This window comes from Melanaphis sacchari, unplaced genomic scaffold (genome assembly GCF_002803265.2).
Source record: "Melanaphis sacchari strain LSU unplaced genomic scaffold, SCAv2.0 Contig121_pilon_pilon, whole genome shotgun sequence".
Taxonomy (NCBI): Eukaryota; Metazoa; Arthropoda; class Insecta; order Hemiptera; family Aphididae; genus Melanaphis; species Melanaphis sacchari.
The window spans coordinates 69,926-83,146 of NW_020270481.1; the positions used below are offsets into that span (position 1 = coordinate 69,926).

Below are 13,221 nucleotides of genomic sequence, written 5' to 3' on the forward strand. Positions count from 1 at the left end.
AACCGATCAATAGAATTACTAAAATGTGATGGACCGATACATCATAATTATTAGGTTTGCAGCGTATTAGCGACGGATGAGCCGTGAAGATCGTTTGCCGTATACGATTGACTATTACATAAGTAGGTACTTGATTTGCTACTAATCATTTTTGTTAAACAATTTAATATATTAAACAGTATATAGAGGTGACGCGATAGCGAAAATCGCACACTTGTGGTTTTTGACGGATTCGAGTGTGTACAAATAGGTAATAATAGTGTACAAGTCCCGTGTAATGTAAAATATTATTTTATGTCCGTAAACTTTGATTGTGCGCCACTTACAGCTCGTAAAAATATTATAATATAATTAACAAAAAAAAAAAAAATCGATAATAACACACACACACACACACACACACAGGTAATATCATTACGCAAAGTTACGTACCTGGCGTCATCGCGCCGACGGGCTCATAGCACTCGGTCATGTCGTGCGAACCGTTGACAGTGACGTTGGTGACCGCCTTGCACGACGAGTTGACCGACTTTCCATCGCCACCGACGCCGCTACTGGTGTGCAACACGACCACGGACGAGCCGACGACTCCAGCCGCGCCGCCCACTCCGCTGCCCGTGGAGCTCATGGAACCCGAACGGCTGTGGCTTCCCGAGTCCCGGCTGGGGCTCTTGGACGATTCTTTGCCGCGGTGATGGTGTTGCGCGTGGTGCAGGAGGCCCACGCCCTCGGCCCGTTGCCTCACCTCGTAGATGTCCTCGTAGTCGTTCTCGCCGGCCGCGGTGCCCGGGTCGCTGCCCCTGTCCGACGACGACGAGCTGAGGTTCTCGTCGGACCCGGCGCCGGAGCTGCTGTTGCTGCTGTGCACCTCCACCTTGACTGTGGACACGGAAAAATCGGGCGCCCGAGGCGTCGTTAGTGACGTGAACGTGCCGGCCGGACGGACAACGGCGACGTCGCGCCGGTCGTCCGCCCCGCTGTTCCGGTCCGCGCGGCCGCCCGTCCACCGGAGGCGCCGCCCGCCGCTGCAGCAGTCGCGACGGGCGCGAGCGCCGCGCAAAGGTCGACGGCGACCATTTTCACGACGCTATCGTTATTATAAGGTTTTGTGCGGTTTTATTAAAGGCTGCAGCACTGTTATGTCGTCGTCGGCAGCGACGTTATGTAAACGCTGAACGACGGCTGCAGCGGCACGAACGACTGTCGTATGATTATAATATTATGGGTGACAGTGCGGCGTGGTTTGCGCCGGTGGACGCGCGGCGACGCCTTTTCCCGTTTTTCATATTTATTATTGTTTACTCGTATCTTTAAACACTTATCTCGACGTAGATAACGGCGCGCGCACTCGACGACGGACGAGATAACGCCGCAGAAAACGATCGACTAAAATCATAAATTGTTGCTACCTATATTATAATATAAATACGTGTGTGTGGGCGAGTCGTCGCGGCGGCGGCAAAATTTGTTTTTAAAATTTTTTTTTATCGAATTCATCGAATCATTTCGACACCGGTCAACTCGGCGGGGTAATCTCGTCCGACGGCGAACGGTCGTTTTTTATAATAATAATAATAATAATAATAATAATTAACACCTGCGCGCCGATCACGTGAAAATCTACGATGCATTGTCACGTGGTACCTACCGGTAGAACGGCTTCGTTATCGTTAATAATTTATTATTATACGCGTCGTTCGTTATGGTAAAGTGTATTACGGCGGCATGCATTAATCGTCGTACAGGTGTATACGCTCGCGCCGCGAGAGAACGCGAAAGTGATTAGTAAAAAGAAAAAAATAGTGCGGCCCGCGTTCGGTATATTATGATATTTAATACGTTTAACGAAGTCTCGACCCACAAACGGTCGGGCAATATTAATTTTGTCAGACGAGTACTGTGCGTGAAACGACGGCGTGAGAGAATTTATCGACGAAACGGTAAAGGCGCAGTATTCTGCAGCTAAGATTTCACGACGTAAATCGATAATGTCGTTGAAATATTATAGGCTTAAAAACATAATATTTTACACGCTTCGTCGTATTTGCGACGTCCGTGTCACCATACACTGCTCGTTTGTCGAATGCCTATAGTGTATAATAATATTGTACGTTTTGAGTACCTGTCGGGCTCGGAAATGCACCGAGATCTTATATTATTTATTAATATTGATTTGTTTACTTTTATACCGCTCCAACCTCGTACCTAATTTATAAATTCTGTATTCGAGGACGATTGATTCCTTTATAGAATCTTTAGATTCCTCACCGCATCGGTTACGGACACGATTAATGAATGATGTCGCCGATCGCTGATCACGTATCGTACTATATTATACCAACATATATCTGTTTCTGATTGATCTTATTCGATATTTTCCCCCGTAGAATCAAAATTTGTAAAAGTTACCCGACACTCCTTTCTCTCGGCGTGTGGATTTATCTGTCAGATATCGCACTTAAATTCTTAATGTTTTTTTACCCGTATTAGGTATACTATATAATCTCTCTACTCGTTTCTTTTGATATATTTTCGTAAACCGACTCTCTGCCCTACGCAGAAACGGAATAATTTGAAATGTAATTTTTCTCACCGACTACTGTTTAAATGTCTGTTGTTCTCATCAACTTCACATTCCTCGTTTTCGTTACCGTTATCCTGTCGTATTACAACTATTTATTGTTTCAAGCCTCAGCATATATTCTCCTAACAGATTCGTATCAATATTTTTTTAAATTATACATCGTATTATTTCATTTCTATATTAATCGTACTTGAACGGTATATTTCCAACTGTATAATACTACCGCGGTATATTGTTACGGTCGAGGTACAATTTTTTTGCCATTTTATTTTTTATTTCTAACCTTCAATGAACCGTCAACACGTTATGGTTTATCGAAGTGTCGACGTATACAACACACGTACAACGAATAACGATCATCCGATCGGTCGGATGTCACCCGGTCACGCCTGGCAGTCTCTCGCTATAGTATAACACTATATAATATCTCACAGCAGTGTTGTGCTTCAATAATATCACGTCTGCTAAACAAATATGGCAGCGTTCGCACGCAGGCCGCAAGTCGAACGTTGTTAAAATATCGTTACGCGCGGGCGGATGACGGCGATGACGACGCGGCGTTGTATAAAAACGTTTAAATATCCGAAAAAATCCGTCACGACGGAAAAATAAGAATTTTAGACACAAATTTGACGACAAAGCGAGATAATATTATAATAACATGTAAACACACGCTGTCGTGTTAATAACAATATTATAATAGCGCTCGAAGTCTTACCGGTCATGGTGTTGAGGCCAATGGCCGGCAGTGGCGGCGGCGGGTGAGCGGCCGCGGTCACGTACGTTGCCGCCGCTTTTGCCGCCGTCTTGTCCGTCGCGAAAATGTCCTTCACCGGGTCGTCGATCAATCCGTTCGGGTTGTGGAGGTAAAACGGTCCCTGCGGCTGCGGCGGTTTGACCGGTTCGACGGCCTGAAGCACGGCCGTCGACGCGTTGACTTTGCTAAACTGTTGTTGTTGTTGTTGCAACGCCGGCGGTGGCGGCGGCGGCGGCGGAGTGTTCACGACGTACAGACCGTCTTTGACGGCCACCTTGCCGCGTCCGGAACCGTTATGCTGCTGCTGGTTCTGGTTCTGCAGGTGCTGGTGATGACCGCCTCCTACCGGTGACGGGGGGTGCAGGTAAAACGGTTCCTGGCTCTTCTTGTAGTTGACGCAATCGGCGAACGAGCACTGCAAACGACACGCGAAAGGCGTGATTAAGTCCATGCAATCCACGTATTAGTCGTTAATGTCCGCGGTGACCCCGGAAGGACCAGCCCGATAACGTCACAATATATATGTAATATGTTACAGTGCTATTATATTATACCTACGTTTTCCGCGTTAATGTTTTAATGTCGCCGTAGCGCAAATCATTATTCCTAGTGAACCCGGTCCGAACGAAAATGTCACGACGGAAAACTCGCGATCGGAAGAGCTGAATCGTTTTTAAGTAGGAAGTTTTGGCAAAGACTCACATCCGGACGCCACAGGACCGCACTTTGGTCTGACAATAGATTTGTAAATTAATGGTTTCTCGAGGATCGGAGAAGCTTGATCAGAGCGGGCGGGGAGTCTCGAGTTTACTGATTTTATTTTATTTTTAAGGTATTAAGCTGTGGCCTAGCTGTAGGCGTTCATCGAACTTTAAACCTCAAAAACGAATTTGTAAGTGCCGGAAATCACGATGATATATTAAAATCAATTTAAGAGACACAGGTTGACATTCAAGTACAATAAACTGCCATATTAGACGCCGAGATGATACTATAATACTGCAGTGGTATCATCTTAGTGACGGTTTTACTGTTTACTCTAGTAAGAGGTTTGACCGGATTTAACGGCGATCTATAATAATATTATATCCATAATACGCGTTCGTTAATTACTATTGCAGTAAACGCGTGTACAATTTTATAGAGTCTTTATGCACGTATTTATAAAATAAAAAATGTACAATACTATTATGTAGGTATGTAGGAAGCAGGCCAGTTGCTAATCGGCTTAACTTCTTAACCTTAGTGACGTTATAACTGACGAGCAGTAACAGTGCAGTGTGGTTGCAGAGATGTATAGATAACTGTTCATTTTAACCAATAATAAATTAAATATGAAGAGAGACGCCCCGAAAGACACACATACACACAAAATGTTTAATGTAGTCATATTAATTATACAAAGCTAGAAAGTAAATGATTTTTTTAAACTCAGTTGAGATAATACGTATTGAGTAAAAAAGTAAAACATTTAATTTTTGTTTAACTTAGTTAAGTTAAAAGTGCAAACACAACACAAATTTTTTTAAACATTTTGACAATAATACTAACTTACTTTATTTTTTACTGATTTAAACCTATCCTATGATTTATAAAGTATTACTATTATACAAGTATTGTATTTCATTGAAGTTTTTCGTCACTGATCAAAAAAATTATTTATACCAAAAACACTTCATAATCTTTATAACATGAAAACAAAATCGATTAAAATATAATTTATTAATAATAAATAAAATCTAGGATAAAATAAATGTAGGTGATTGAACAAAAATCTAATTAGTTGGCTGATTTCACGTTAATTAAAAAACAATTAAGCTAAGTGAGTATATAGATGTATTAACAGAACCCAAAAGTAACTATAGGTTAACTACTATAGGTAGTAAATAATATTGACTGTTTGATTCGTTAATGCCAATCTTTTATATTATTATTTATTTGTATTATTACAATAAAATACACTCACTCGTGTTTTCGGTTCTTCTTTTCGACACGTACAGCCCAACAGTCTGCCGTTCTTTTTCTCGTCGTGATAATCCGGCATCGTACCATGTTGCACCAATATATTCAGACACTGCATATACACACAAACACACTCATGATATAATATTACATTATTAACATTTCGAAAGGGTGTCGGTATAATACATGCATACAATACACGTATTATCGCATTATAATAATATATATATATATCAATAAATCGATGGGTTTCACAATACTCAGACTTATATATTATGTTGTATATGATATATTATACGTGTTACGTGTAAGAAATATGACGCAAACGGCAATTAATTTGTGGTCGACATATCGAGCGCGTATGTTTTTTTATTTTTTCGTTCGGCCTATACACACATTACGAAACGTCTATATGGGATAAATGTTAGGGCGTAGTTATATAAATACTTGCGGTTTATATTTTTCATAATTGTATGCACTCTGGGGTAAGTGCGTATGTCTTTTCTTACTTTGCACTTATCATATTAAATACGACGCACAGCGAAGAGAGTTATAAATGTTATGGATTTATGATATTGTACGTATTTAATACACTGTTGGTCAAAGTTTCGAGCTTTCGTTTTTTACACGTTTTATACCTTCGTGCATAACATAATATCGTTCTTTCACTGAGCATGATGGATCAAGGTCGCCTATCATCGGGAGAATCGCATCTGCGAGAGGTTATTGGAACGTGAACGCACACCGGAATGTCCGTTGGTTGTTGTCGATTTCACCGTGCGATGATCACTATATAATATCGTTCGCCCACGGTCATCATCGTCGCGATACAAAAATGCTGTGTATATTGGTGTAGCCATTCAGTTAGTTAAAGATCACGGTCATCGTGGTATTTAACGAGCCACGGAAATAATGTACGTTGCATTGCCAGTTGTAGACTAATTGGGTTAACTATCCGGGCGATGAGGACAAACACGTTTTCCTTATTATTTATTTGACGCTACCGCCGATATGCAATAGGAAATTCGACAAACTACTCTTGTTAAAAATTGCTGGTAAATACGACAATATGACGATTGGTCAATGCCATTGAAGACGACTGACGAGAGGTTATTTTAAAGACGCTTTGCTGAATGTTATTTTATAGTATAGACTATAGGTATACGCGAGTAATAATACTGTCGGCGCGTGAAATTGATTTTATTCACCAAACACGCCGATTTACTGTGACCTCGTCCGACGTATTTGACGTGTGTCAGTACAGAGCAATAGCAGAAAATTGAGTACACAGTATTACAATAATAATTATTAAATTATTGTTCCTTTCTCGATAATATATTATGTGCTACATGCATACCCGGAAAAACGATAAAAGAGAAATTGATATACGCACGCGCCGTCTTCATTCTCACACACAAAATATAATAAATTTAATCGAGATTCACCGATTATGTTGAACTATTAGTGGATATTAGTAAATTTGTGCTATTGAGTTGTTTTCAATATGACAAAAATTACCAACAATAATAATTACGGAATTTAGAAGACTGATATTGTACACGTAACTGTTTTAATTTCATGCATTTACAAAATATAGAAAAGTCGCCAGCTCATCTCAATTCAATGAATTATTAATTTTGTTGTTTCATGTATCTCAGAAGTGGTTTAGAAATTATACTGCGAATAAATGCTAATTTATTTAAAATTCTAGCTTTATCATAGCGATAAAGTATACAAATTTAATTTAATAATAATTAAAATATAATTATATAACTTATTAGCAATGTTTAAATTATAATACATTACATTTTATTCATTTAATCCAATAGTTTTAGTTTTGAAATTGTCATTCTGCTGTATATTTTGCTATTTTACTATTAGGTTTTAATACAAATGTTATTTTTTGTTATTGGATTTCTTGAACAAATACTCAAAAAGTATAAAGAAAAAGTAAAGAAGAACATAAAAGGTAGGAAAATTTGAAAATCTTCTTTCTTTGTTATGGTAAAAACTAGTTATACTAATATAGTATTATATTTTATAGATTAACGTGAATTATGTAGTCGGAAACTTTGCTCACCTCCATTTGATGGTTTTCCGCTGCGTCGTTGATTGGGCTCTTCCCGTATTTGTCGACGACCAGGTTGGCGCCATGTCTCAACAACCATCGCACCGTGTCAACATGTCCTCTGCTCGCAGCAAAATGTAACGCTGTTGCACCATCGCCATCTCTAAGGTTTGGATCGACTCCTTGATCTCTAACCTATTCAATCACATAAACGGTATAAAATACACATTAATATTATTTAAAAAAAAAAAAAAATAATAATAATAATAAATTCTCGGCTACCACAATAATAGTATTCTAATAATTGATAATTATTATATGTGTAACAGAAAAAACTATATACACGATATTATGATATTATATCTGGCAGTATCCAAACTAAAAAATATATTGGATGAGATTTACGATGATAAGTTTATAAAAAATATTTAAAAAAAAAATAACAATACCACTGAGAACATTAAAACCATGACGAAACATCCCGAGGTTCACTGATACAAGCGTGAAAGACATTGCTATTTTGTGTTTTCAATATTATGCATTATTTTTATTATATAGGTATAGGCTTATTATAATATGAAGTATAAGAACATGCACACAAAACCTTCAGTGCAAAAATTTGTAGATGAAAAATTCTAACACAACGTATGTATACGATTGAAATGTAATATTCTCAATAAATAACGAATACTGATGTTGTAGTCAACAATTTACCAAAATTAAAATTTATTACCTATTATGATTTTTATTTTTTTAACTTTTCCAGATTTTTGTATTGTTATAATTTGTAAGTAAGTACTTTACTTTCACTTAATTTTAATTAAAATAGTGTTCTTATAATAAAACAAGATGTTTGTATATGTGTTAAAGACAAATATTTGTATAACATTTTAATTATAGTGATTATATTTTAATTATTATACGGTTATTAATTATTACGTTTGTTAGCGTAAAAACTATGCGTGAAACCAAAGATCAGTAAACTTTATTATGAAAGTTGAGTAGTGTTATAAAATATAAAAATCCCACGTGCAATTACCTACAACTTCCGTAATATTTTGTAAGATAATTAAAAAAAAATCACACATTTAATTTTTATTATATGCCTCCTTGTGGCTAGTACCTATTTACAATGTTTAAGTTACTCTGCAGATTAAAAAATGTTCGATAATAAATCATTTTAAAGTGTATGGCATTAGAAAAACTTATTATTATATTATATACCTGCATAACTGATTGCGTAGTAGGTCAACAACTTTAATATTGGAATTAAGAACTACTAGCTGCGGCTTTATATGGGTAGAAATATGTTGAAAAAATATGATTTATGTTCTATTTTCTATTAATTTATTTCGTTTGACGTGATTAAATCGTGCACATACAATTGTAACACATAATATAAAGCATTCCGAGTACCTGTATCGTTGGGGCGCGGTGCTTTAGTCGGCGAATCATAGTACGATATTTTATTTTATTTTATATTAGTGGTAAAATCTTTAACTCACCATCCATTTCAAACAGTTAAGACATCCCATTTGAGCGGCAGCGTGTACGGGTGCCATACCGTCTTTGGCTCGGACGTACAGCGAACCGCCTGCCTCGAGCACGAGGAATTTGAGTACTTCCAGGTGTCCCTCTTGAGCGGCCAAGTAAACCGGCGTGACGTCGTTGTCCATCTGAGTGTTCGCGCTGTAACAAACGACATACGATTTATATAGATCGTTAACATCGTACTATAATAACTATTAAAACCATGACAATATTTTGATATGTATCTTGTTGTGTCTCAGTAGCTTAGCTATGTTTATTAAAGCACCCTGAGGGCAAAATATTTTTTTTTACCTCTCTAATAGAAATTGCATTCTTTACGATACACTTTATACGTTTATATTTATTATATTTTAACCATTATAATTTTATTGAATATTTGAAAATCGTTTTCAGAACCCTAATCACACATGTTAACACCCTCAAAAATTTTACTTCCAAAGGAAGTCGTATATGTGAAGACAAGGAGCTTGATTTATGTAATCTATGCGATTAATGTATAAGTTAAACATAGATTCTACAAATATAATATAAAAACCCACACAAACTCGATACGTTCAGATACAACATTCGACAAAGCTTCAACAATGTTATCAATATTATTATTCGTTTTCTGTATAGTCAAAATAAAATATGAGACGTACAACGCCCGTCGATTGAAATACTTTGTTGTGACAAGTTGTGTATCTACAACTATAATAATGCAAACATAAATATTGGAACAGTGGTAGGATACCGTGAAAGTACGAAAGTATACAATTCTATTATTTATTATTGTACGGCTTATTCGGAGGAGAATTGGAAAATAATGACCAATATATTGTGGGATAACCATAATACGAGTATAAGACGGCACAAGACGCTGATTGCGCGGTATTCAAATGTTCGTGGTGCATAAACACACAGAATCGATTAATTTCACATGTTGATGTACCAACAGTAATACACTCAATGTGCGTGTGTGTAAATGTTGTATACATGTATGATGTTTATTTTTATTTAAAAAAAAATAAAAATACTAAATATTTCAGTGATTGCGTGAAATTATTAATTTTTATGGGTTCGATCGTCACGTCACATATTGTGTCAACTAATACAGGCAGGTCTATTTTATTCGTGAGTTCACTACAAATGGCACTTGAGGAATTTACAATATGTATGCGCATTATCAGTTTTATATTTTAGATTATATTATGATGTGTTAAGAAAATATAGATTATATTTTTTTTATCAATATCTTCTTGTACTTCAAACAAACATGACTTTCACGTAATTTGTTCTCTTATTAATTATTTTATATTTATAAGAGGATTTTTTTCTATAAATTGTAAAGTCTGCAGTAATTAATCATTTGAATGTTTTCTCTTTAAAAAAATGTCGACAATTTGTAACAAACCGAAACCATCACAAATTTAGTGTAAATCATTAAATATAATATAGCAGCCATTTGGTGTATGGTTACCGGATAAAAATGGTTATTATAAATTATTTATCAAGAATAAGGGGTAAGATTCATTACTTTCTAAATTTATTCGGAAATATGCATATTATACGAAGGTATTAACCTAACTACTATGAAATTTAAGTACTTTAAACACCCCTAACAGTCAACTCAGAAGTCGTATTAACACGTCATAAAAATGTAAAAAAAATTAAAATGTTTTTTTTTCTTGTACAGTGAACCATCTCGTTTATAAAGAATATCGAATATTCAATCGTGTTAATATTGTTACTTAATTGTAAAATGCAATGGTCACGCAGACGGGTATGGACCAATTGCGCCTAAAACAAAATTTTTATACTTGGGTCAATATACCAATTGCGCTGCATATATTTTACGGTTAGTGTACCAATTGCGCTCTTTATATTTTACGGTCAATATACCAATTGCGCTTGAATTTAAATTATATTATTCTAAATTGCCATGCTCAAATTATTATTTGAAAAATTATTATTATTGTTAAAACATGCAAAATACAAATATTATGATTACCATAAACTCAAAATCCTATTACTTTATGTCTTATGTTTTAATATATTTTTTAACAGTGTATTATTATATATATTAATGTAGGGAATTTTATGAAACGTTATTATTATTACGCACATATTTTGATTACGGAAGTACGCATTTGAGTGATGGACGAAAACAAGTTTTCATTATCATCGGATATATTTTATCAGCCTAATTGTTTCGTTGCACACAATATACTGTAGATAGAAGAACACATTGGTGATACCCATTATAAATATAAATCATATTGATAGGTACCCAATACTTATGTCTTGTTAATCGTTTAGTATAAGTTTTAGTTGTTTGACGTTACAATATGGATCGTTTTACAAAAGCTTTTAGTGAAAAAGGTAAACCGTTATTAGTTCTTGACGAGTTTAAGTTCCGAAAATGTACTATTTCCAAAAATGGAATAAAATGGAGATGTACAATTAAATCGTGTACTTCGAATTTTTTATGTGATGTGAGTGAAACGGTGCTTTTAAAATCGAATTTTGATCATAACCACGAAGTAAGTTCAAATATTAATAGACAAATTGTTGCTAATTCATTAAAAAGAAAAGCAACAGACCAAGTTACAACACGACCACTAAAACTAATTCGGAATGAAGTGCAATCAAGTGCGTTAGATTTAACATTAAACGATGTGCATTCTATACGACGAAGCGTTTATCGTACTCGTAGAAAAACGCTACCACCTTTACCGAAAAATGTAACCGAAGTGCATACAGCTTTAAATAATTTGGATACAAATACATACAAGAGTGAGAATTTATTGCTTATAAACGACAATATGTTGAATATAATATGTTTTTCTACCAAATCAAACTTAGAATTTTTTATGTACTTGTGACAAAATATTTGTTGATGGAACATTCGAATTTTGTTCTAAATATTTTTACCAACTTTTTACAATACATGGTTTGAAAAATGGGCACTATATTCCACTTATATTTTCTTTACTGCCAAATAAATTACCAAGTACATATGAATATTTATTTCGAGTTTTAATTAGTAAATGTGCAACATTCAATATTGATTTAAATCCAAAAACAGTCGTTGCCGATTTCGAACAAGGTATACATTTTGCAGTAAAACAAGTCTGGCCTTCAATACTTTTAGTAGGGTGTCGATTTCATTTATCACAAGCTTGGTGGAGGAATATTCAAAGTTGTGGACTGCAAACAGAGTATAAAAATCCTAATTCTGAAGTAGGAAAATGGCTTCATTTAGTTTTTGGTTTATCACTTTTTTCACACGAAGAAGTGGAGGATGTGTTTGTAGAAGAACTAATGACGATTCAACCAATTAATTCAAATCTAACTAAATTTACTAATTATCTCGTTGAAAACTATATATCATCTAATACTACATTTCCTCCAAAACTGTGGGCGTCCAATTCAATAAGCTGTGAACGTACAACTAATGCATGTGAAGCTTTTCACGCTTCATTTTCTACAAATTTTTATTCTCCCCATCCAAATATTTTTGTCTTTTTAAAAGTTATTATTGAAACGCAGACTAGCACGTACATTGCAATAAATAGTATAGAACAGGAAAAATATATTTCTAATAGAGCATATTTAAAAAAAAAAATAACAATTAATTCTTATATCGATAAATACAAATCTGGCGAAATTTGTAGAAACGAATTTTTAAAAATTGTGTGTTATCATTATTGTAAAAAACGTTTAAATGTGAATTATAATATTATTATGTACCTATTAATTTAATTTTGAATAATTGACAATCAAACTTGTGACCAGTTAGTGTACCCACCTATTAATTTATTTGTGTTATATATATATTTTTTTAAATCATAATGTTATTATTATACCTCGTTGTGACCAAATTCATTATTTTAACGTAATTACAAACTTGTGACCGATTATAGTGTACCTATTAATTTATTTGTATTATACTTTTTTAAAATCATAATGTTATTAATTATTATTATACCTCGTGGTGAAACATTTATAAAGCATGCAAAATACAAACATCATGATTACCTTAAACTATTATTATTATTATATATTTATGATTTAACCACCTATTCTCTTATTATTATTAATGTTATATTATTTTAGTTTTCATTAACTTAACTGTATAAAGCCTATACGTTTCACCGACTTGGAAGACTTTTACTTTTAACTCGCAAAAAAAAATCGGTTATTAACTAACTAATAAGTTTTCCTTAGGTAATGTAAAATATATTGAGCGCAATTGGTACATCGACCCTAGAATGTTTAGAGCGCAATTGGTATATCGACCCTAAAATGTTTAGAGCG

The 13,221-nt window shown here is 34.9% G+C and overlaps 1 protein-coding gene across 5 annotated transcripts in view; it reads right to left on the minus strand.

Annotated features, from left to right (window-relative positions):
• Positions 1-13,221, minus strand: part of LOC112590886 — a 75,027-nt gene that overhangs the window by 7,776 nt on the left and 54,030 nt on the right. For all 5 annotated transcript variants that reach the window (XM_025334478.1, XM_025334479.1, XM_025334481.1 and 2 more), the window contains 5 exons: positions 8,877-9,060; positions 7,384-7,566; positions 5,308-5,415; positions 3,303-3,756; positions 433-879 (listed from right to left, as the gene is read on the minus strand). In XM_025334478.1, coding sequence (XP_025190263.1) covers positions 433-879; positions 3,303-3,756; positions 5,308-5,415; positions 7,384-7,566; positions 8,877-9,060 — 1,376 coding nt within the window. The remainder of the gene's footprint in view (positions 1-432; positions 880-3,302; positions 3,757-5,307; positions 5,416-7,383; positions 7,567-8,876; positions 9,061-13,221) is intronic.